This window comes from Leuciscus leuciscus, assembly GCF_965113295.1.
Source record: "Leuciscus leuciscus genome assembly, chromosome: 11".
Lineage (NCBI taxonomy): Eukaryota > Metazoa > Chordata > Actinopteri > Cypriniformes > Leuciscidae > Leuciscus > Leuciscus leuciscus.
Window position 1 is genome coordinate 2,166,024 of NC_138735.1, and position 25,200 is coordinate 2,191,223.

At 40.2% G+C, this 25,200-nt stretch overlaps 1 protein-coding gene across 4 annotated transcripts in view; it reads left to right on the forward strand.

Annotated features, from left to right (window-relative positions):
- Nucleotides 1–25,200, forward strand: part of piezo2a (piezo-type mechanosensitive ion channel component 2a) — a 190,527-nt gene that overhangs the window by 130,637 nt on the left and 34,690 nt on the right. For all 4 annotated transcript variants that reach the window (XM_082183793.1, XM_082183795.1, XM_082183794.1 and 1 more), the window contains 14 exons: nt 469–673; nt 1,318–1,419; nt 3,782–3,947; nt 6,161–6,404; nt 6,688–6,784; nt 11,084–11,249; nt 12,241–12,330; nt 13,721–13,842; nt 14,825–14,896; nt 15,674–15,777; nt 18,058–18,178; nt 20,886–20,972; nt 21,079–21,245; nt 23,054–23,217. In XM_082183793.1, coding sequence (XP_082039919.1) covers nt 469–673; nt 1,318–1,419; nt 3,782–3,947; nt 6,161–6,404; nt 6,688–6,784; nt 11,084–11,249; nt 12,241–12,330; nt 13,721–13,842; nt 14,825–14,896; nt 15,674–15,777; nt 18,058–18,178; nt 20,886–20,972; nt 21,079–21,245; nt 23,054–23,217 — 1,907 coding nt within the window. The remainder of the gene's footprint in view (nt 1–468; nt 674–1,317; nt 1,420–3,781; nt 3,948–6,160; nt 6,405–6,687; nt 6,785–11,083; nt 11,250–12,240; nt 12,331–13,720; nt 13,843–14,824; nt 14,897–15,673; nt 15,778–18,057; nt 18,179–20,885; nt 20,973–21,078; nt 21,246–23,053; nt 23,218–25,200) is intronic.

Below are 25,200 nucleotides of genomic sequence, written 5' to 3' on the forward strand. Positions count from 1 at the left end.
GGGTAATGGACACGCGGCTTATGTTTGATTGATCCAGCAACATGTCCTACTTGGCAAAATCGTGTTCATCCTTTTAGGGGCCAGTTTTAGTTTAGTCCAGACACTGATTTACTATGCAGGATCCCGTCCCACCTGGATGGTCTCTAATAGATAATCAGCTGAAGCTCAGATTGCTAACACACTCTTGAGACAGATAAACCACAATATAATGGATCAGGGATACGTGATGGATATTGAATTTTAATTTGTGTGTGTAGTGATCTTTGCAACGGAAGTGAATCAATCAAAACTAACTTTAGCTGAACAATAACTTTATTCTAAAGCTTATTCTGTTTCCTATTATCGCTGTAAAGCTGCTTTGAAACAATCTATATTGTTAAAAGAGCTATATAAATGAATGTGACTTGACTTGACTGAAACCCATTATTATCCTAATTTGAAAAGCTTGTCTGCATGTTGCTGCTCCAGACCTGTTTTCTGCTAGCGGTGAATGTGATTGGCCAGCGGATGGATTTCTATGCCATGCTGCACGCGTTCGGTCTGATAGCGGTGATGTTTCAGCGTCGGAGGAAAGCCATCGCTCACGTCTGGTCCAAGTATTGCTATTTCCTGGCCTTCATGCTTTCCTTCCAGTACCTGATGTGCATTGGCATCCCTCCCGCCGCCTGCACAGGTGAGTGAGTGATCAGGTGTGCTTTAACTGAGACAGTCCTTTATTCTCTTTGTGTCCAGGGTTTGAAATTAACACTCGCTAAATGCGAGTAGAAATCAACTGTGGCGGGTAACAAAAATGAAATAAGAAATGAATGTATGAAAACCAAATTTATATATATATATATATACAGTATATATAAGCTGTGACGTAGTTAAGGTGGTTCCTTTCTTTCCTTTTTTTTTTTTTTTTTTGGGTTAGTGGAAGTTCTGAATGGCCGGTACCTTCAAAATTTAGAAGCCAAATTGGCCGTGAGTGAAAAAGTTAATTTCAAACCCTGATTGTGTCGTATATCCGACTGAAACTCTTCAGGGACAAGAACAGATGTGGGCGGGGCTTGATTGTGTCTGTGAGGAATTGATTAGATGGTAGTGGTTTGCTATTGGCTGATCTCATGTGAGTGCCCTCATCATCAGAGAAGAGAAGAGATGCTGCAAGAGGAACTTATTCTGATTCAAGATTACCAAGAAAATGAATTGAACACAATAATGATCTGCACTTATAAATCATTTAGAATAAAGATAAAAACAAGAATTGCCTATTTTGATTTCATGGTTTTGAAGATGACCATGACTGTATTTCTGTCTGTGTCTGCTGTGGTTCAGATTATCCGTGGAGAAGCCCGTCGTCCAGCATGGACTCCAACGTCATCAAGTGGCTCTACTTCCCCGACTTCCACACCAAACCCAACTCACTCTTCCTGCTGTGTGAGTAAAGACACTAACAGGTCTCAAATTTGTGTTGAAATGAAATTCATCCTAGGGTTAATCTCATAATCAGATTTTTTATCATATTTTATCTCTCTCATCTTTTTGAATAAACAGTTTATAATTGTAAAGCATAGTCATTTCAAAATAAGAGTCCCAGTGGCTTGTTTATAATTAAAAGTTCCACACAATGCATAAAGTTCTTATTTATGTCTATTTCCTTGTGTTATTTTGCATTTTGGTTACACAATAAACTGTGTCTGGCATTTAATTCAACGTAAACTCTTGTAGATTCTGTCTGAAATACACAACCAAATAACTAGAAATAGAAAACATAGAAATTCGATTCACCAGATTGTCCCTGCCTGTGGTTTAACTGTGGTTCTGTGTGTAGACGACTTCTTGCTGTGCTTTAACTGTGGTTCTGTGTGTAGACGACTTCTTGCTGTGGTTTAACTGTGGTTCTGTGTGTAGACGACTTCTTGCTGAGGTTTAACTGTGGTTCTGTGTGTAGACGACTTCTTGCTGAGGTTTAACTGCGGTTCTGTGTGTAGACGACTTCTTGCTGTGGTTTAACTGTGGTTCTGTGTGTAGACAACTTCTTGCTGTGGTTTAACTGTGGTTCTGTGTGTAGACGACTTCTTGCTGTGGTTTAACTGTGGTTCTGTGTGTAGACGACTTCTTGCTGTGCTTTAACTGTGGTTCTGTGTGTAGACGACTTCTTGCTGTGGTTTAACTGTGGTTCTGTGTGTAGACGACTTCTTGCTGTGCTTTAACTGTGGTTCTGTGTGTAGACGACTTCTTGCTGAGGTTTAACTGTGTTTCTGTGTGTAGAGGACTTCTTGCTGTGGTTTAACTGTGGTTCTGTGTGTAGACGACTTCTTGCTGTGGTTTAACTGTGGTTCTGTGTGTAGACGACTTCTTGCTGTGCTTTAACTGTGGTTCTGTGTGTAGACGACTTCTTGCTGTGGTTTAACTGTGGTTCTGTGTGTAGACGACTTCTTGCTGTGGTTTAACTGCGGTTCTGTGTGTAGAGGACTTCTTGCTGAGGTTTAACTGTGTTTCTGTGTGTAGAGGACTTCTTGCTGTGGTTTAACTGTGGTTCTGTGTGTAGACGACTTCTTGCTGAGGTTTAACTGTGGTTCTGTGTGTAGACGACTTCTTGCTGTGCTTTAACTGTGGTTCTGTGTGTAGAGGACTTCTTGCTGAGGTTTAACTGTGGTTCTGTGTGTAGAGGACTTCTTGCTGTGGTTTAACTGTGGCTCTGTGTGTAGACGACTTCTTGCTGTGGTGTAACTGTGGTTCTGTGTGTAGACGACTTCTTGCTGAGGTTTAACTGTGGTTCTGTGTGTAGACGAATTCTTGCTGTGCTTTAACTGTGGCTCTGTGTGAAGACGACTTCTTGCTGTGCTTTAACTGTGGTTCTGTGTGTAGACGACTTCTTGCTGTGGTTTAACTGTGGTTCTGTGTGTAGACGACTTCTTACTGAGGTTTAACTGTGGTTCTGTGTGTAGACGACTTCTTGCTGTGCTTTAACTGTGGTTCTGTGTGTAGACGACTTCTTGCTGTGGTGTAACTGTGGTTCTGTGTGTAGACGACTTCTTGCTGTGGTTTAACTGTGGTTCTGTGTGTAGACGACTTCTTGCTGTGCTTTAACTGTGGTTCTGTGTGTAGACGACTTCTTGCTGTGGTTTAACTGTTGTTCTGTGTGTAGACGACTTCTTGCTGTGGTTTAACTGTGGTTCTGTGTGTAGACGACTTCTTGCTGTGCTTTAACTGTGGTTCTGTGTGTAGACGACTTCTTGCTGTGGTTTAACTGTTGTTCTGTGTGTAGACGACTTCTTGCTGAGGTTTAACTGTGGTTCTGTGTGTAGACGACTTCTTGCTGTGGTTTAACTGTGGTTCTGTGTGTAGACGACTTCTTGCTGTGGTTTAACTGTTGTTCTGTGTGTAGACGACTTCTTGCTGTGGTTTAACTGTGTTTCTGTGTGTAGACGACTTCTTGCTGTGGTTTAACTGTGGTTCTGTGTGTAGACGACTTCTTGCTGAGGTTTAACTGTGGTTCTGTGTGTAGACGACTTCTTGCTGTGGTTTAACTGTGGTTCTGTGTGTAGACGACTTCTTGCTGAGGTTTAACTGTGGTTCTGTGTGTAGACGACTTCTTGCTGAGGTTTAACTGTGGTTCTGTGTGTAGACGACTTCTTGCTGAGGTTTAACTGTGGTTCTGTGTGTAGACGACTTCTTGCTGAGGTTTAACTGTGTTTCTGTGTGTAGACGACTTCTTACTGTGGTTTAACTGTGTTTCTGTGTGTAGACGACTTCTTGCAGTGGTTTAACTGTGGTTCTGTTGTTCTGTGTGTAGACGACTTCTTGCTGCTGCTGTGCGCGTCGCTGCAGGGCCGTGTGTTCGAGGAGGAGTGTGTGACGCCCGTGCAGATGCTGGCCGGTGATAATGTGGAGATCTGCCGAGACCTGGACGCCGCCAGCTTTAGCCAACACAACCCTGTGCCCGACTTCATCCACTGCAGGTCGGACCGTTCACCTACGACCTGATCTCAATCCCTTACAAATACAGTTCTATATTCATAATTATATATTATATTTAGGCCTTTTATTTGATCTTTTGAAATACTTTGAAAGGTCCATTTTAAATCAAAAATAACATTATGGATTTGTATTCTTTGTGCTTTTAGACAACATCATATTGCTTTGCAAAAAAGGGCTGCAGAATGACAAAAAAAAAAAATTATATTAAAATAATACAACTGAAATAAAATGCTGAAAAAACACACTATCCCCCCCCCACACACACACACACTCCCAGTTTCTATTACAAACTACTTTTACATGTGCACCAATAATGTGATTATTTCCAGTAATCAAAGCAAAGATTAATTGCAGTTAGATGATTACATTACAAACCTCTTCACTCCCATCGCTAAGAATTATGGTTATTTTTACTGCATTATTCACACATGTACAGCATAAAACTGGACACTGTTTTAATCTACTTACGTCAAATGCAAAACACATTTCAATGGATGTACTGGATTTTTCAGTTACATGCCTAAAATGTCTTTATTTAGATGTTTTTAACCTGCATTATATTCATGTAGCACAACCATCAACATGAACTCGGTTTCTTCAGAGCCCCAAAAATGCTGTTTATTGAATATGATATGAAGTGTTGTGTTTACATGAGGTGATATTGCCTAAACTTCATGAGAATGGCATTATGAAGTTGCATGTAAATATGTTATTAAATGGGGAACTTAAGAAAGTTAAAACATAAAGCAACTCTAATACTTGTATTAGAGTTACTTTTACTTTTACTGCCATTCGATATGGCCCAGAATACACTTCAATTGTAATTGCATCGTTACTTTTTCAAACCTGCATCTTAGTTTGTGTTCTGAGGATCAGCTGAGCTTCCTCTGCTTGATATTGTAGAGTAAAACGAGACGATGAATAGTGATTCTAGATCAGGACAGTGCAGTTTATCTCTGCTCAAGTCATCCATCAGCTGTAGCGACTTCAGCCAGTGCAAACAATTAGAAATGATGATGGCGATGAAGGAATTTGGAGATTTTCTGCTCTTAATGATGCCTGTCTGCTGCTCTGATCACATTTAGAGGATATCACAAGTGCGGTCAGTTTTTCCACTTCTTCATCATTATCCTTTTTATTATAGTTGCATATTCCAATAATAAATCAAAATAACCAGCTAATGTGACATGGGTAATTCTGAGGGAACCAGGACTGCTGTTACATTCAAAATGTTCATAACAGGACTTTAGGTCAGAGATAGAATGGCCAATAACGGCCTCACCTTGCAAATATCATCATATCGCACCACATTAGTTATGCCAAAAAATAGTAAAATATTATTCCAATGTAAATCATCTGTTTTCTATGTGAATATATAGTAAAGTGTAATTTATTCCTGACCTGTGATCAAAGGTGAATTTTCAGCATCATTACTCCAGTCTTCAGTGTCACATGATCCTTCAACAATCATTCTAATATGATGATTTGATGCTCAAGAAACATTTATGATTATCATCATCAGGACTTGACATTAACTTTTTTGCTCACCAGTGGTTTTCCAAAGTTTCTAGCCACTCAGCATTTTCACTGGCCACAATTTTGACATCGAGACCATGGAGAAAAACTGCCATATAGATATTTTTATTATTATCTCATAATTTGGCAGCAGGAATATTAGGCTGCTGTCACTTTAAGACCTGATGCACGGATGCATTATACTGTTACACATGCTTTTTCTTTCTCAATTGTTTTAGTTCACTTAAAACATAACTGACTGTGTTTACGTGAAGATTCACCAAGACTGGCATTTTGACATTATTTGTGTGTATTTGACTGTTTAAGCGCAATAAGCAGCGAAAAAGAACTCAATTTAGTTCTGAGAGATGGCTTTATGTACGTGTACTTTGGGTGTGAGCACTAAATCTGCAGGAATGAGTGAAATTATGCACAATACACGCTGAATTACAAGCCCTGTAACACCAATAATATTCATCTGGAGCAAATGAAACGAGTGAATGAGGGGAATATACAGTAGTCAACATTTGAAGTGGATCAAAACCTCTCAAAACATTACTCATTCTTGTCTTAGGACAACTTTGAACTTTTTTTGATCCTCTTCAAATGTTGACCACTGTATGTAAGTATGAGGTCAAATATATAAGTATGATCTATAAAAAGACGTTTAATTTTGCAGGTCGTATTTGGATATGCTGAAGGTGATCATGTTCAGCTACCTGTTCTGGTTCGTCCTGACCATCATCTTCATCACGGGCACCACACGCATCAGCATCTTCTGTATGGGTTACCTGGTCGCTTGCTTCTACTTCCTGATTTTTGGAGGCGAGCTGTTACTGAAGCCAATCAAAAGCATCCTTCATTACTGGGACTTCCTCATAGCGTACAACGTGTTTGTGATCACCATGAAAAACATTCTCTCAGTAAGTATCTCATAAATTTGGTTCAGTCAAGGTGTAGTAAATTAGCTTATCCGTGGGCTGAAATAAATGATAACGTCTGGGCCGTTCTGTTAAAAATGTGGAGTGAAAAGAAGTGTTTGTGGGATTTGATGAATAATTACACACTTGAGGGTGACAAATGGAAACTATTTCTCATTGACAAACAGCAATGTTCTCTTTCAAAGAGGTTCGTCCAACATTTGAGATACACAGAAAGGATATTCTCGCTGGATGTCGCTATAGTTTCTGTTCTCTCGTCTCTCAGGTAGCGGCCTGTGGATATATAAAAGCGCTGGTGGCGAATCACTGCTGGCTCATCCAGTTGTTCAGTCTGGCTTGCACTATAAAAGGATATTCGAAACGTAAGTTATGCTTTTATTTCCTCTTTGGTTCAAGAAATTGAATGCTCATTTTTAACATTCATTGTACACTTTTGTGTCCCATGACTTTTCGGTGCCACAAATCCCACATTTTTATGCTGAAAACTGTGAAATCTAACTGTAACCGCTGAAATCTAACCTAAAATTAATTTTGCATGACAAATAACACACAAATGATTAACATGCCGCCATTGGACTCACTTTATAGGATGTGATTGTAATGTGTGAAACGTGTGTAATGTGTAGTGTGTAATGCAGCTGAATGTAAAAGATCTGCAAAGATCTAAAGTGCAGATAAATGGAGTTATACCATGGGCTGTTTAAATTCTCGATTCTGATTGGCTGGAAGGTGTGCAGTAAAACCGTTTAATGCACAGGTAGTTCCAGTCAGTTTGATTACAGTTCAACATTATACTACAGGGCCGTTGAATGCTTGAATCTGATTGGTTGACGAACGTTCTAAGGTGTGCATTATTTTCAGGGAAACGCACGGCTAAAGTAGTTCCAGGCAGGTCTCGACCGCATTACAGTTCCATATCACTTCGCGTAGTCAACTGTAATAACGGAAAATAGGATACAATTCATAACAAGAAAAAGCATTTCGCCCCGTGCGCTTGATCTGCAATTTTCAATGTCTAGCTTCACAATCAATAGAAACATGCAGTTTAATCTGAATAAATAAACTATAAAGTCCTATCTATAATCAATAGAAAATTAAACTGAATATAGGCTAAATAAATGGATAGTCCTGCAGCACGGATTTTTATTGCAGATAATTGAACAAATAAATAATTATTGATAGGCCTACTTGTTAAAAGGGCTTTGGGTTTCATTTATTTGGCTAGTCTACTGTCATCTGTCAATAATAGGAAAAAAAAAGAATTAACGAATTAATTAAAACGATTGAATTAATTAATAAATAATAATAATGACGCACATGCTTTTCTGTCTTATTATTGCAACATCTCTCTCTAATAACTGCATTAATAACTGCATAAAGCCGGGAACACACTTTAAGGCCGGTTATGAATGTAATTTGATACTTATGACTGATCATGCCCAAACGCGTGTTAAGCGCGTTCAGTCTGTGTTCAAAGTCGGTGTTTAAAATCTGCTGCAGTCGATGAAACCAGTCAGAGAATGTGTCAGCTAGTCGTGTGTCCCCAGCATTAGTCTGCTATCAGCGGCTCAAACCTCCGTTACTAACTCTACCTAACCCTAACCCTAACTCAGCATTAGTCTGCTATCAGCGGCTCAAACCTCCGTTACTAACTCTAAAATGACGTTTTGGAATTAGCAACGGAGGCATGGGATTAGATGCGTAAGAAATTAGTCCTACATACAAGAGCGTTTTAATGACAAAAACTTTACAAACGTCTTGAAATACATAATCTGAACAATGTTTCGAGGTGTGGTAACTGTAGTATAAGCGGAATAATTGACTTCAGGCCGTTGAATTATTAGAAAAATAATGCACACCCGAGGTGTAACGGCCACTCCGCTTCGCGTCGTGACCGCATTACCACCTCGGGTGTGCATTATTTTTCTAATAATTCAACGGCCTGTCGTCAATTATTCCTTACTTAATCCGCTACTATAAACATTGGTAACCATAGTAACACAGTTACGCTTGCAAGCAGAGTGAGAGATACATATGAAAACGTTTATTTAGGTAGACTAAATGGATGATTTTTGCATATCGTTTAATTTGTATGGTGAATATGGCCATTTTGAGAAATGGGCCCAGGCACAAGACGAAATAGAAGACTTGGAGAAGACGTTGAATGACAAAAAGCGGCACAAAGAATTAACAATAAATAAATGACATGATTAGTTCAAATAAAGATTGCCTTGTCACTGTCAGTGTTGCTTGTCATTCATAAATAATTTTAATAAATCCATTAAAGAATCATTAAGTTAGCTATATGCTTAAGCAACGAGGGGACTGTAGCTGCTAGACTTTAAAGAGACGCACACAGGTAACGTTAACTCGCGCACGCATCTCTCTCTCTCTCTCTCTCTCTCTCTCTCTCTCTCTCTCTCTCTCTCTCTCTCTCTCTCTCTCTCTCTCTCTCTCTCTCTCACTCTCTCTCTCTCTCTCACTCTCTCTCTCTCTCTCTCTCTCTCTCTCTCTCTCACTCTCTCTCTCTCTCTCTCTCTCTCTCTCTCACTCTCTCTCTCTCTCTCTCACTCTCTCTCTCTCTCTCTCTCTCTCTCTCTGTTCCTTCTCTTTCAGTTCTCTGTCTCTCTCTTTTAATAATGAATTTAAATAAATGTGATAATTCATTCAAATAAAAGCAATCCGATGGCTCTACTTTATTTAAAGCGGACGGAGTGCTAGAACTAACGAGCCGTAACTCAAGAAAATAACCGTCATTTTTACACGTCTGTTAAAAAATTACACTGTAAACATCAGTTACAGCTTTATCTTGTTTTTAACTTGGCAAATAACCAAGGTATAAGCGGGATAATCCACGGCGCCATGCATTAAAGAATTTTAATGCACTTCGTAGAGGCAACTCCGCTTCGCGTCGGGCGGTTCTTCGCCTCTACGTCGTGCATTAAAATCCTTTAATACATGGCTAGCCGTGGATTATCCCTTACTTATTGTCTCCTAAAATAAAGAAGTGATTCTGAACTGAAACGAGTGTCAGTAATTCCAGTCTCACTTCCTCACTTTTCAACTAATTTACATAATGCCAGCCTGTGGTCTTGATTGGCTGAGCTGCGTCTCTTAGCCCCGCCCTCAGTCACTGTATTTTATCTGAGACTGGAAGAGTTTGGTTCGTGTTGTTCGTGTCGAGAAGACGCTGTTTTCTGCTGACAAAGCAAATCCACTTTGATGAGATTGATACGGTAAAACCCACGCCATCGTTACTGTTCGTATCACTGTGATCAAGAGCTGAGACTCAGATATGATAATGAGCGTTTGGTTTCTGACACGTGCTGTAAGCGGTCGACCAATCACAAACAGACTGAGCCATCTGACCAATCAGAGCAGAGTAGACCAATCACAACAGACTGAGCCGTCTGACCAATCAGAGCAGAGTAGACCAATCACAACAGACTGAGCCATCTGACCAATCAGAGCAGAGTAGACCAATCACAACAGACTGAGCCGTCTGACCAATCAGAGCAGAGCAGACCAATCACAACAGACTGAGCCATCTGACCAATCAGAGTAGACCAATCATAACAGACTGGGCCGTCTGACCAATCAGAGCAGAGTAGACCAATCACAACAGACTGAGCCGTCTGACCAATCAGAGCAGAGCAGACCAATCACAACAGACTGAGCCGTCTGACCAATCAGAGTAGACCAATCACAACAGACTGAGCCGTCTGACCAATCAGAGCAGAGTAGACCAATCACAACAGACTGAGCCGTCTGACCAATCAGAGCAGAGCAGACCAATCACAACAGACTGAGCCGTCTGACCAATCAGAGCAGAGCAGACCAATCACAACAGACTGAGCCATCTGACCAATCAGAGTAGACATCCAGAGTAGGAACAGACTGAGCCGTCTGACCAATCAGAGTAGACCAATCACAAAAGACTGAGCCGTCTAACCAATCAGAGCAGAGTAACTCTCAGAGAGGCGGGGTTTAGAGAGACTGAATCCTTTATTGAATAATTTCAGATACTGTGAGAAAAGAGCTGATGCTGCGATGTGTATTATTATAAAATGTTGACCTTAGATGCATGTAAACCTGTAGTAGGAGAAAACAAAACAAAATTAGGAACTTTTAAAATAGTGGCACTTTAACTCACTGTTTTTACAATATGTAATTAATTGTAGTAATAAATTCTAAGGGCTAAGCTTTTTGAAAATTGTCTTTTTTTTAATGCCCACATGATGTGTTTGTTTGATTAGATTAGATTGCATATCAACAAAAAAAGTCACCAAGTTTTGAACCACTCAGATTGAGGAAACCATTTTTATAAACTAAAGAAAATGACTGAACAGCTTATAAAGGTTCATTATTTGCTCATTTTAATATCACTTTTAATGTGCCTGTTAATACTAATTAATAATAATAATAAAAAAATGTAATGCCTAATAATTTCATATGCCTGATGAAGGTCATGAGACTGAAACATTGCTATTAAAATTTTAATACTCATTTGCAAGTATTGATAGTGTGTGGGATTTCCTTGTTTCCTGACTGGTCTGGTCTCTTCTCCTACGCACCTGCAGGTGTGCGATGGTGATTGCTCATTAATATCAGTTTTAATAACAGAGCTTGATTGCGCTCTGATGTCGCACTGTGTCGCGCAGCGGAGCAGAACGCACACAAGCAGTGTGAGCTGCCGAGTGACGAGGCCGGCATCATCTGGGACAGCATCTGTTTCGCCTTCCTCCTCCTGCAGAGACGAGTCTTCATGAGCTACTACTTCCTGCACGTCGTGGCCGACATCCGGTCCTCTCAGGTCCTCGCCTCCAGGTACGATACACAATACACATCGTTTCAAAGCAGCTTTACAGCAGGTGCATGAGTCCACATTACAATGTACAGTGATCTGTTATCAGAAGTAACTGTCTAAGTCCTGTATTTCAGAAATGTACATATACAAAATCACAGTTAGCGAAAAAGGTATTAATTTAAGCGATGTAATAATTTAATGCAGAAACAATGAAGTAATGAATATGTGTTTGTTAACAGATGATTACAGTTACACACCCCGCTGTTTGCTTTCATCTGTGCCTGTGTGTTGGTGTAATCAGAATAGTCTGGGTTTTTTAACTTAACGTCTAGGAAATATCAAGACCACATGACCACTTCATAAAACAAACAAATACAGTCAAACCAAACATGATTCATACACCCGATATACGTTTTGATATGTTTTCACTAGTGTGATCAGGACTCTATAGTTCATTAATGTAAGTGAGGAGAGCAAAATAAAGTAAACTGTGACATATTATACCCAATAATTCTTCATACAGTGACTACCAGTGACATTTATACAAATGTCGGACCAAAAATGATTGGGACACTTTGAGCTGATCATGTTTTGCTGAAGTGTTTCTTCTTTAATTGCTAATGCTCTTTTTACACACAGACTGAACACAATGAAGCATTGCTTGGTGATTGGTTGAGCTAAACTGGTATTATCTAATTGTGTAGTTAAATTTAACAGCTGACAGATATTCAACATAATTCATGTGTGAGACAGTCTAACCGAAGGACGGACAAAACCAGTCAAATATCCACTGAGTTCTGCTCATATTTTATTACCAGTGTCTAAACTATAGTGAATAAACTGAGATAATGTGAGACATGTGTCTGAATACATGTTGGTTTGACTGTAATAAGCACATTTTGACTCTTATTTAAAACTGGTTAATATTTCAGAACGTAATGTTTATTAGGAGCATCTTGGACTCATTCCGACTGTGGTTTGTGTGTTTGTTCTTTGTTTCTCTTCTGTCAGAGGAGCGGAGTTGTTTCAGGCGACCATCGTGAAGGCGGTTAAAGCCAGAATAGAAGAAGAGAAGAAGTCGATGGATCTGCTGAAGAGACAGTGAGTTCATGAACGGCTCAGTGTGGGACTCACAATGTCTCATTGTTCACTGCCAACTGCTGCATTCTTTTACACACAATCAAATCATGTGCTCATGGATGCATGAACACAAATAAATGAGATTCTGTATTGCTTAATGGTTCTTAGAGGAGCTATTCTGCTTTTTCCCATCTGTGTTTAGTGTGTAATGTTGCTGTGTGATCATGAACAAGCTCCAGTTCTTCTCTATCTCAGTGTCAGTGTTTCTGAACTCCCTGAAACGCCTCCATTGTAGTCTTGAGTTTCTTCCGGGAACGAACACGTCACAATATTCCTCATTATAATAATTCATACTCAGAATAAAGGGGCGGGGCCTGGTTGAGTTAGTTAGTAGTGTGTTAAAGAGGTGGTTGATTATGATTTGACTTTTCTAACTTTAGTTAGTGTGTAATGTTGCTGTTTGAGCATAAACAACATCTGCAAAGTTACGACGCTCAAAGTTCAAAGCAAAGGGAGATATTTGCTTTTAAAGAAATTGCTTTTTAAGGACTACAACAAACGGCTGGTAGAGACTACATAACATTCCTCCCGGGTTAGTGACATCACCAACCCTAGAATTTACATAAACCCCGCCCCCTGAACACGATTTATAGATTATCAAGACAGAATATGCGAACCAATGACTAGAAGATAACTACACATCAGATACATAAATTCATCAACTAACCATACAGAAATGTCCTGTTGCTTCTACATGTTGTCACTTCTTCTTGAGTCTCCATCTCAAGACTAAAAGTTTTGAAATTTTCAGTGCATGTGTGTGTGAGTGCAAGCTCTTGAAGCTCCGCCCCCTGTGCCGGGAGCAGCAGCTCATTTGCATTTAAAGGAACAGACACAAAATGGTGTGTTTTTGCTCACCCTCAAAAACGGACAATTTTAACATGATATATAAAAATATCTGTGGGGTATTTTGAGCTAAAACTTCACACACTCTGGAGACATCAGAGACTTATTTTACATCTTGTGAAAAGGGTATTATACCACCCCTTTAAACTGGTGGTTATGGGGCGGGACATTTCCCACACACACTCAAAGTGCTCAACCAATCACAACACACTGCTCCAGCCGACCAATCAGAGCACAGTGAGCACTCTTCATAGAGACAGGAAGTAAACAGAGCGTTACTGACAGACTGGGAAGAGAGGAGCCGCAACAATGGAGAATATGAGGAAAATAATCAACATTCAAGCATAAAAACCTAAGACAAGCAGTGATATCTCAGGCTTGCCAAGCTTTTTTCTTTGCTTGCCCTCTCTGCCTCTTTATCTTCAATTATACTCTGATTGTGTTCAAGGGAAAAGCTAAATTAGGTCAACTCTAGCTAAACTTTTCCTCTGTCTGTGTCTCTCAGGATGGACCGCATCAAAAGCCGACAGCAGAAGTTTAAGAGAGGGAAAGAGAGGATGTTGTCTTTGGCTCAGGAAAGTGGGGAAAGTCACTCAGTAGTGAAGGAGGAAGAGGATGAAGATGAAGGTATATTTACATAATCAGCATTTTAAGAGCAGTTGTCAGATTTTCATTTGAAAATCAAGAAATCAAGTTTTCCCACCAAAGACGCATTAAATCCGTCAGAAGTGACAGTAAAGACATTTATAATGTTACAAAAGATTCTGTTTCAAATAAATGCTGTTCTTTTGGACTTTCTATTCATCAAACAATCCTGGAAAATAAAATGTATCACAGTTTCCACACAAATATGAAACTGTTTCCAACATTGATAATAAATCATCATATTAGAATGATTCCTGAAGGATCATGTGACACTGAAGACATGATTATGTGATGCTGTAAATGTAATGATGTAATGATGCTGAAAATTCAGCTTTGATCACAGGAATAAATTACACTTTACTATATATTCACATAGAAAACAGATGATTTACATTATAATAATATTTCAGAATTTTTACTGTATTTTTGATCAAATAAATGCAGCTCTAAGAGCAGAAGAGACTTATTTCAAAAACATTTAAAAAATCTTCTGAACGGCAGTGTATGTTTTTCATTATACTATACTAAATAGTTTTTTCAGTGTACTATAAACAGAATTAAATGTATCAAATAATACATGTATAATTCAGTATTCAGTTAATTGTAATATTAGTATTTCAATGGCACACAAATCGGAAAGTTTCCTGAGAATAATCCAAATATATTAATAACTACAATGCATTTAATTCACATAAACCAAAAATAAAAATGTGTCTCGTCATACACACATGCTTGAGTGTATCTTTGTCCAAACACACACTTTAGTCCAACATCAGTGTGTGACTGTAGATTTGTGAATTCCACAAGTGCCTGCGCTTAACAGCGGCGTTAAATGCATTGCAATCAAATCTAAAACACATGAAACGTGCATACCAGACCTCAGAGTAAATGTGTGCTCTTTGAAAGGGGTTTAATGTTTCTGTGTGTGCGTGTGTGTGTGTGTGTGTGTGTGTGTACGTCACAGGAGAGGCCAGTAAAGAGAAGAAGAAAGGCAAGAGGAAGCAATGGTGGAAGCCTTGGGTTGATCATGCATCCAGTCAGTATCTCTTGCTCTTCTCATGTTCATAATTACATTTGCAACCGAAATGATTTTATACGATCTCAGTGTTGATCTGATATCATTCGGATGAATATTGCAGTTCAGTTTCTCAGATGTGTCTCCAGAGAAAAACACATTGGGTTTCCCAGAGATCTCAACAATATCACCAACAGAAATATCACAAAAGAGATGCATTTCACATCAAAGCATCATTTGTTTCTGTTTTTAAATTGAAAAAAAATGTCTCTGGGTATTCCAAAAATAATTTAAAGGATTTAAAGGATTTTAATATATATATATATCAAGAAAATATTGTGTATGTGCATATTGTATTGACTTCAAAATAGTGTTATTTTTTATTTTAGGTTTATAAATATTTAGTATTTGCTTTTATTTTTATATTTGTTATGTTAATTTTTGTTGAATTTTAACTCATTTTGTTATGTGCTTTCGCCATTTTGCTTATGTTTAATATTATTATTAATATTGTGAAATGTCCCTTGATGAGACAGACAGGTTTAATTTATTTTTATTTCAGTTTTAGCTTTTAGCTTTTATTTATTTCCAGTAAAAAAAAAAATTGTGCTTCAACTTAAACATATTTCGGGTGATTCCCAACAAAGGCAACATTTGTAATCGTCATTTGGTTTAAGTTTTTCAACTAATATTTATATTTGATTTAATTCCAGCTTTATTTTAATAAACAGAGCTGTTCTAGTTAACGTTAATAACTCCGCTTCAAAGGAAGTGATGTGTGATTGTTGCCTCTTTTAGTGGTTCGAAGTGGCAATTATTACTTATTTGAGACCGATAGCGAGGAAGAGGAGGAAGAGGACGACAAAAAGAACGAAGATCCTCCCAAAAGATCAGCGTTCCAGGTAAAGATCCCAGACAATCCTGTGCTAAAATGCATGTACATCCCCATTTTTAGGTCACGTGTTGTAACATCGTGCTTCATTGTGTCCTTCCCAACTAAAATGTGTGTAAGCTAAATGGCTCAGTGGTTTGAAAATGTTTTCTTCAATGTATTCTTGTTTTGTTCCCTCAGCACTTAACAATGTTTGGTTATTCACCAGACCACTAACTGCTAATACCAGCACTAGCGCAGACCCGTCATGCCGACTAACCCAATCCCTGCTCTGTCGTCTCTTGTAGAGAGCTATCCGAAAGTTTGCGTCTGCTTTGCTGGCTTTACCAAAGTCTGTCATTAAACTGCCCAAAACTGTTCTGCAGTGTGTAATCAGGGCAGCCAAGGTACTTCACAACGCCTGATCATCTCCTCTCTTCTGTATGCTATAGTGTGTGTCAGCTCTGTCCTCAATGAGCATCGATGGCCGTTGCATTTTCCTGCTTCCCAGTTGCACAATATACATGCATTAATGGATGAAACGTGAGGCTCTTGTGCTCGTGTAACCGGAGAGCAGATCGAGCCGAACACAGATTGAGCCGCTGCACGTCAGTCTCCTGGCGTGTGAACCCAGCAGAAACGGTGCATTGCATGCCATGGAAATGCAGTGTATTATGCAGTAGATTGCAGGAGCATGCAGGGCTGGGTGATATAGTACATATTCATGAGATATTTTTTGAGATAATGTTGCTGGCAATACAAAATTAGATAGATAGATAGATAGATAGATAGATAGATAGATAGATAGATAGATAGATAGATAGATAGATAGATAGATAGATAGATAGATAGATAGATAGATAGATAGATAGATAGATAGATAGATAGACAGACAGATGATAGATGGATGGATGGATGGATGGATGGATAGATGGATGGATGATAGATAGATAGATGATAGATGGATGGATGGATGGATAGACAGATGATAGATAGATGATAGATGGATGGATGGATGGATAGATAGATGATAGATGGATGGATAGACAGATGATAGATAGATGATAGATGGATGGATGGATGGATGGATGGATGGATGGATGGATGGATGGATGGATGGATGGATGGATGGATGATAGATAGATAGATGATAGATGGATGGATGGATAGACAGATGATAGATAGATGATAGATGGATGGATGGATGGATAGATAGATGATAGATGGATGGATAGACAGATGATAGATAGATGATAGATGGATGGATGGATGGATGGATGGATGGATGGATAGATAGATAGATGATAAATAGATGATAGATGGATGGATGGATGGATGGATGGATGGATAGATAGATGATAGATAGATGATGAATGGATGGATGGATGGATAGATAGATGATAGATGGATGGATGATAGATGATAGATGGATGGATGGATGGATGGATAGATAGATGATAGATAGATAGATGATAGATGGATGGATGGATGGATGGATGGATGGATGGATGGATGGATAGATAGATGATAGATAGATAGATGGATGGATGGATGGATGGATGGATAGATAGATGATAGATAGATAGATGGATGGATGGATGGATGGATGGATGGATGGATGGATGGATAGATGATAGATAGATGATAGATAGATGATGGATGGATGGATGGATGGATGGATGGATGGATGGATAGATAGATGATAGATAGATGATAGATGGATGGATGGATGGATAGATAGAGAGATATAGATAGATAGATAGATAGATAGATAGACAGACAGATATAATATCATCCAGAGACTGAACACGTCTTCATCATGTGTGTGTGTGATATCCTCCAGCCCTGATGCATGTGTGAGTCGAGGGTTCTTCTGGGTTTGGTTGTGAACAGAGGCTGTGTTTTTCTCCTTTGTGAACAGTGCAACAGTGCAACAGTGCAATCATTGGGTTTTTGGACGAGACCTGACATCAGAATCTCTGTTCTTTGGAGCAAAACATCCCCTAAAGCTGGTGTCCCGCCGTGTGTGTTGTGTTGGTGTCTTTGATTGACAGGAATATCTAAAGTCATGCTTTTCCTAAAGCGGTGTGTTTCGCTAGCTCAGCTAACGGCTAGTCTGAGTCCTGTACTGGGACGTTTATAACCCTGCATGTGTGTAAGACTCTTTGTGAGGAACAATTCAATTGGGCTCAAACACTGATTCGAAATACAACTCTAGCTAAATTCTAAACACATTAGACGTGGCGGATCTCACTACTTGGATTCCCACATTGTCCGTATCTTTGCCCTGACGTGATCCTTTGCTTCTCAGTTTGTGTATCACGCCTGGATAACGGACTCGAAAACCGCCATGAAAGAGCGGAGTAAGGAGAGAAGACGATTCTGGCACAGATACACGGAGAACATCTCAAACAAGCCGGAGCCGAAGGAAGGTACGCTCTTCATCTCCACCACACTCTTCCTCGGGGATCCATCGGGATTGACTATGGGGAGATCATTAACATGCACATCCATTATTTATCAAACATGGGGATATTAACAATATAATAGAGGAGGAACAAAATGCTTGGTTAGTTATTATATTCGTATGAAAATATATTTAAACTTGCACTATATTAACCATATTTTATTGCTTATACACTGTAAAAAATAAATTACTGATATTTACACATATTTTTGAGTAGTTAAGGCTTGATTTCTTTCACGGAATCTTTCTGAATAAATCATGTAAAATCCCCTAATTTATTTAGTTTATGACATAATGAATGTAATATTTTTAGTAAAATATGCTTTTTTATTTTAAGTATTTTTTACTCTCAAAATTGTGTGAATTCAAGTGAATAGAAATGACCTGTTAATATTTGAACTTTGAGTTATATTGTATTATTAACAGACTGTAAGCTGCTAGCACAGCACAGAAACACACTCGCTAGCTCTATCATTAGCGAAGTTATTGAACAATGCAACATGCTTCAGAATATTAATACATGCAGTTATTCATAACATAATCATAAGCCCTGCTCTTCTGCACAATGATTACGATCAAAACTTCAACATATTATAAACTCTTTCAAATGTCAAACATAACTGAAGATTAAACATTAACAGATGTTTGCCTTTACTCAAATACACATTAAATAACACTTAATTTCAGTATTTACTCTCCATTTCCAGCCATGTGCAAAGCATGCTGGGAACTAACAATGGTGTCTCTAAATAAAACCGCATAATTGAGCTAATTCTCTTAAAATAAATAGGTTTCCCTTTTTCCTTAATTTTATCAGCTTTATTAGTTCCTCAATTCAAGCCTCAAAAATGTGTATGTTTCCTTAAAAAAAATAGGAAAATGTTCTCTTGGTTTTATTAGTGAAATGTTCTCAATATTTTCAATAAAACAGAACCACAATTTTCTTAATAAAATATACACAATATTTTTAATTATCTCCTTCATTTAAAAAAACAACAAAATTTTTACAGTGTGTCTGTGGCTATTATTGATTGCAGTGAATCGTTAACTCTGACTTCCGGAGTACACACTGTATTATCCAGTGTTGGTTTGTGCTATTGCACTTTTCATGTCATATGAGCCCCAGTGTTTGTTTGTTTGTTTGTTTGTTTGTTTTGTTTTTGTGCATTATATGTGTTGGTACATTGTGTAAGTGTTCAAGAAAATGCAATAAAACAAAAATGCAGATCCATAAACCCACTTTAAATACAGGGGACGTGTCAGAAGTTATGATCTGCTGGTTTATAGGAGCATGTTTGGGCCCTCGAGACTCCTCATATCAGCTTTAGGACGGGTCTGGACCGCTCTATAGCGCTCTGTTCCTCAGAACACCACACTCGGGTCATTAATAGACATCTTGTACACTCCAGCGCGACTCCTGGGAACATGGAGCGCCTGATTAAACCCTCTGTGTGGACACTGGCCCGAGTCTCCGGCTGCCAGATCCCTCCTGGTGGGCGGCTTCAGGCCCGGCATTCCTGGGACTGTGTTGCATTCGCTCCGGTCGATTCATCCCATATGACGCCTGGACGGGGTTTCAGCCGATTCGGCCGCCAGACGGAGACAATAAAACATTCAGTTCATATATTTAAGGCAAGACACTCCAGGTGAACAGGGGGAAATGTAGATAATAGTTCCATACTTCCCCAGTTGATGGATAGATAAGAAATTGCACACAAAAAAACAACAACAAAAAAGTTTGCATTACAAGTTTTATGAAAATTAATTGTTTAAATATGTAAATTAGGCATTATGTAATTAAAAATGCCATAATTAGCATATTTTCCAGAATAGAAATATGAACATTGGATAAAATTGTGTAAAATAAAAAAAAATAAAAAAGTTTGGTGAAACATTTGGTAGATAGATAGATAGAGAGAGAGAGAGAGAGAGAGAGAGAGATTGAGAGAGAGAGAGAGAGAGAGAGAGAGAGAGAGAGAGAGAGAGAGATGTGCTTATTACATGGTAATAACATTATTGTAACTTTAGGGGCTTTCGCACCGGAGGAACGTTCCTAGAACTATTGGAGGAAGTTACAGAAGGTCTAGGAACTACCCGTAATGTTAGTGTTCACTGATTGGCCGAGCGCACGCGAAACACCAGCACCCGCCATTTTTAAAAAGGCTGTGTAAATACACAGATTATAGCCTATATATTTACTCCAGAAACAAACTCTACGAACATGGGAAGTGATAGATGAAGCTCTTACCCTTTACGCTGAGGAGAAAACCCACCGCAACTCTGAGGAGACCAAGAGAATCATGATTATGTGTTTCTGCTCAGCAACACTGGACATCAAACACATGACATACGCTAATAACTCTTCATTACTGTCTACTTTCTATGTATAATACATCAATCTAATAACGTATTAGACAGATCATAAACTAATGAACACGGAGAATGCGAACACTATGAGCTCAGTCATTCTCAGCGCTTTCAAAATAAAAGTCCCAACAACAAACGTGGCTTTCGTCACTATGTGAATGCAACCAGAAAACCTTCCTAAAATAATAATAATAATAATAATTCCTAGGGGAACCATTAGTTCTCGGGCCCCCCCCCCAGTGGTCAGTTCCTAGAACTATCCGGTGCGAAAGCCCCTATTAATGTAGTGTGTTCTCCCTGTGCAGTGCATGTGGCCGTTGAGGAGAATCAAGAGGAAGGTGTAGCAGAAGAAGAAGAGGAGGAGGAGGAGGAGGAGGTGTCTGAAGGTCCAGGTATGAACACGTCAACGGCCTCCTCGTGTTATTATTATTATTATTAATATAACCTCGATGAGTTCATCAGTCCAGTGGTCCTGAAGCTCTGCTCTCTCTGCTCCAGATAACATCATGAAACGAGTGTTTAACATCGTGAAGTTCTCCTGGGTGCTTTTCCTGGCCCTGCTGGACAGTTTCACGGCCTGGCTGAACTCCATCTGTCAGGAGCACATCGACATCTCCAGCGTCCTGCGCATCGAGCGCTGCATGCTCACACACGAGGTCAAGAAGGTACTGTCACACACACACACACACACACACACACACTCTCTCTTGCTGCTGTGCATTTGTGTTTTATCTGCTCACACACAAGGTCAAGAAGGTACTGTCTCACACACACACACACACACACACACACACACACACACACACACACACACTCTTGCTGCTGTGCATTTGTGTTTTATCTGCTCACACACAAGGTCAAGAAAGTACTGTCACACACACACACACACACACACACACTGCTGAATGCTGTTGTGCAACACAGGCTCATTGGAAAGCGTTCCTCTGGCAACATCTTTGCAAAACGCAAAATACGTTCCAATACGTACATATCACTGCGGTTTCCAACAGAAATGAACACTAGAGGCAGTAAATCAGCAAGAACTTTTAATCGATTTCACACACGATTATGATTACAGGGGCAGATTATGAATGAATAAAGACTTGTTTTCAAGCGGCTCCTTGTACAGTTTTTTTTTTACCATAGTGCATGATTTGTAAACGAATATATTTTGGAGTTTAACCAGCTCCATATGTTCAGTTTTACTGATGCTTGTTCAGTATCTCAGCTGTACAGGATTATACTTGTGATGTGGAGAGATCCGGTACGATCCTGTGAAAGACGAGTCACGATAAACGAGCTCGAAAACAAGCTAAAATGGCATGGTTACTATTGTGTTTTTACGTCACACTAGAAGATATATATATATATATATAATCAGCCGGATATTCCAGCAGGGAACAAAAGTCAATCCAGAGTCAAATCATATTCACGTTCATCTGTTCCGGAAAAAAACTAAACACACTTTCAGTGTCACTCACTGTACATTTCACATTTCACTTAGTATTTTGTGTTTTGCAAAAATGTAACCACAAGTGTGTTTTTCTAATGAGCCTGGGCTGCTAAATTTAATCTATGCATACATTTAATTTATGCAACTTGATCAACCACATAAACCAGCTTTGACTATCTAGAAACCACACGAAACAAGCTACTAGAAGATATATATGTTCAGCTCAAAGTAAAAAAAAACTAAAATACCAAAGTTACGATTACGTTTTTATGTCGCATTTGCTTTTGTTAACACTATCGTGGAGGTTTAGGGTGTAGTGTAGGTGTACGTTACTTTAAAACGTAATGAAGCATCACTTATATGTGACCCTGGATCACGTCACCAGTCACGAGTCGCACGGGTATATCTGTGGCAATAGCCAACAATACATTGTATGGGTCAAAATTATCGATTTTTCTTTTATGCCCAAAAAAATCAGTAGGATTTTAAGTAAAGATCATGTTCCATGAAGATATTTTGTAAATTTCCTACCGTAAATATAGAAAAAAATAAAATAATGTGTGAGTGAATGCAGCAATATCAGGAACATAAATGCACAACTTTAAAGGCAATTTTCTCAATGTTTAGATTTTTTTGCACCCTCAGATTCCAGATTTTCAAATAGTTTTCAGATTTATCCACCTTGGGACCCCGATTTAAAAAAATAGCGGTTTCAGTCTCCGAAAACGCCGGATCCGTGTGGACGAAACGCCAATACGATAAAACATTTATACGTATACAGCGAAACGCGTCTCCGTGTGGACAGGCCCTTAATCTCAGCCAAATATTGTCCTATCCTAACAAACCACACATCAATGGAAAGCTTATTTATTCAGCTTTCAGGTCTCAACCTTGACCCCTCGTGACTGGTTTTGTGGTCCAGGGTCACTTACATCATTACACCTCTGATGAATGAGCATCATGCTTGGACCGGACAGCACTGCAAACGTTGAGGTTTAACGCCGGTCTGCTTCTCTGCAGGGGAACACTCCCTCCCGGGACAGCGTACACATGTACTACCAGAGACAGATGTGCGGGCCGGCGTCGGCTCAGTCCAGCCTGGACCGAACCGAGGACGTGTGTTCAGACTTCAGTCCTGTGAGGAGCGACCGTCCACCGCAGGGTTACGAGGAACACCTGTCCAGGTACAGAAACACCACTCAGCACACATGTGTTGGGAAGTTAAAGGGATAGTTCACCCAAAAATGAAAATTACCCCATGATTTACTCACCCTGAAGCCATCCTAGGTGTATATGACTCTTCTTTCAGACGTATACAATCACTGTCAATCGATGCGTACGGCCGTAAGCTAGTTATTTTAGTCGATAAACTTTTAAATATGGATAATTTTCTTACACGAATGCGTTTCTTCGCTTCAGAAGGCCTTTATTAACCCCTGCAGATGTGTTTCTGCCACTCAGTGTCTCTGCCGCTCAGTGTCTCTGCCGCTCAGTGTCTCTGCCGCTCAGTGTCTCTGCCGCTCAGTGTTTCTGCCGCTCAGTGTTTCTGCCGCTCAGTGTTTCTGCCGCTCAGTGTTTCTGCCACTCAGTGTTTCTGCCGCTCAGTGTTTCTGCCACTCAGTGTTTCTGTCTCTCAGTGTTTCTGCCGCTCAGTGTTTCTGCCGCTCAGTGTCTCTGCCGCTCAGTGTCTCTGCCACTCAGTGTTTCTGCCGCTCAGTGTCTCTGCCGCTCAGTGTTTCTGCCGCTCAGTGTTTCTGCCGCTCAGTGTTTCTGCCGCTCAGTGTTTCTGCCGCTCAGTGTTTCTGCCGCTCAGTGTTTCTGCCGCTCAGTGTTTCTGCCACTCAGTGTTTCTGCCGCTCAGTGTTTCTGCCACTCAGTGTTTCTGTCTCTCAGTGTTTCTGCCGCTCAGTGTTTCTGCCGCTCAGTGTTTCTGCCGCTCAGTGTTTCTGCCGCTCAGTGTTTCTGCCGCTCAGTGTTTCTGCCTCTCAGTGTTTCTGCCGCTCAGTGTTTCTGCCGCTCAGTGTTTCTGCCACTCAGTGTCTCTGCCACTCAGTGTCTCTGCCGCTCAGTGTCTCTGCCACTCAGTGTTTCTGCCGCTCAGTGTTTCTGCCGCTCAGTGTTTCTGCCGCTCAGTGTTTCTGCCGCTCAGTGTTTCTGCCGCTCAGTGTTTCTGCCGCTCAGTGTTTCTGCCACTCAGTGTTTCTGCCGCTCAGTGTTTCTGCCACTCAGTGTTTCTGTCTCTCAGTGTTTCTGCCGCTCAGTGTTTCTGCCGCTCAGTGTTTCTGCCACTCAGTGTTTCTGTCTCTCAGTGTTTCTGCCGCTCAGTGTCTCTGCCGCTCAGTGTTTCTGCCACTCAGTGTTTCTGCCGCTCAGTGTTTCTGCCACTCAGTGTTTCTGTCTCTCAGTGTTTCTGCCGCTCAGTGTCTCTGCCGCTCAGTGTTTCTGCCGCTCAGTGTTTCTGCCGCTCAGTGTTTCTGCCGCTCAGTGTTTCTGCCGCTCAGTGTTTCTGCCACTCAGTGTTTCTGCCGCTCAGTGTTTCTGCCACTCAGTGTTTCTGTCTCTCAGTGTTTCTGCCGCTCAGTGTTTCTGCCGCTCAGTGTTTCTGCCGCTCAGTGTTTCTGCCGCTCAGTGTTTCTGCCGCTCAGTGTTTCTGCCTCTCAGTGTTTCTGCCGCTCAGTGTTTCTGCCGCTCAGTGTTTCTGCCACTCAGTGTTTCTGCCGCTCAGTGTTTCTGCCACTCAGTGTTTCTGCCACTCAGTGTTTCTGTCTCTCAGTGTTTCTGCCGCTCAGTGTTTCTGCCGCTCAGTGTTTCTGCCGCTCAGTGTTTCTGCCGCTCAGTGTTTCTGCCGCTCAGTGTTTCTGCCGCTCAGTGTTTCTGCCGCTCAGTGTTTCTGCCGCTCAGTGTTTCTGTCTCTCAGTGTTTCTGCCACTCAGTGTTTCTGCCACTCAGTGTTTCTGCCGCTCAGTGTTTCTGCCACTCAGTGTTTCTGCCACTCAGTGTTTCTGCCGCTCAGTGTTTCTGCCACTCAGTGTTTCTGCCACTCAGTGTTTCTGCCTCTCAGTGTTTCTGTCTCTCAGTGTTTCTGCCACTCAGTGTTTCTGCCACTCAGTGTTTCTGCCACTCAGTGTTTCTGCCACTCAGTGTTTCTGCCACTCAGTCACTCCGGC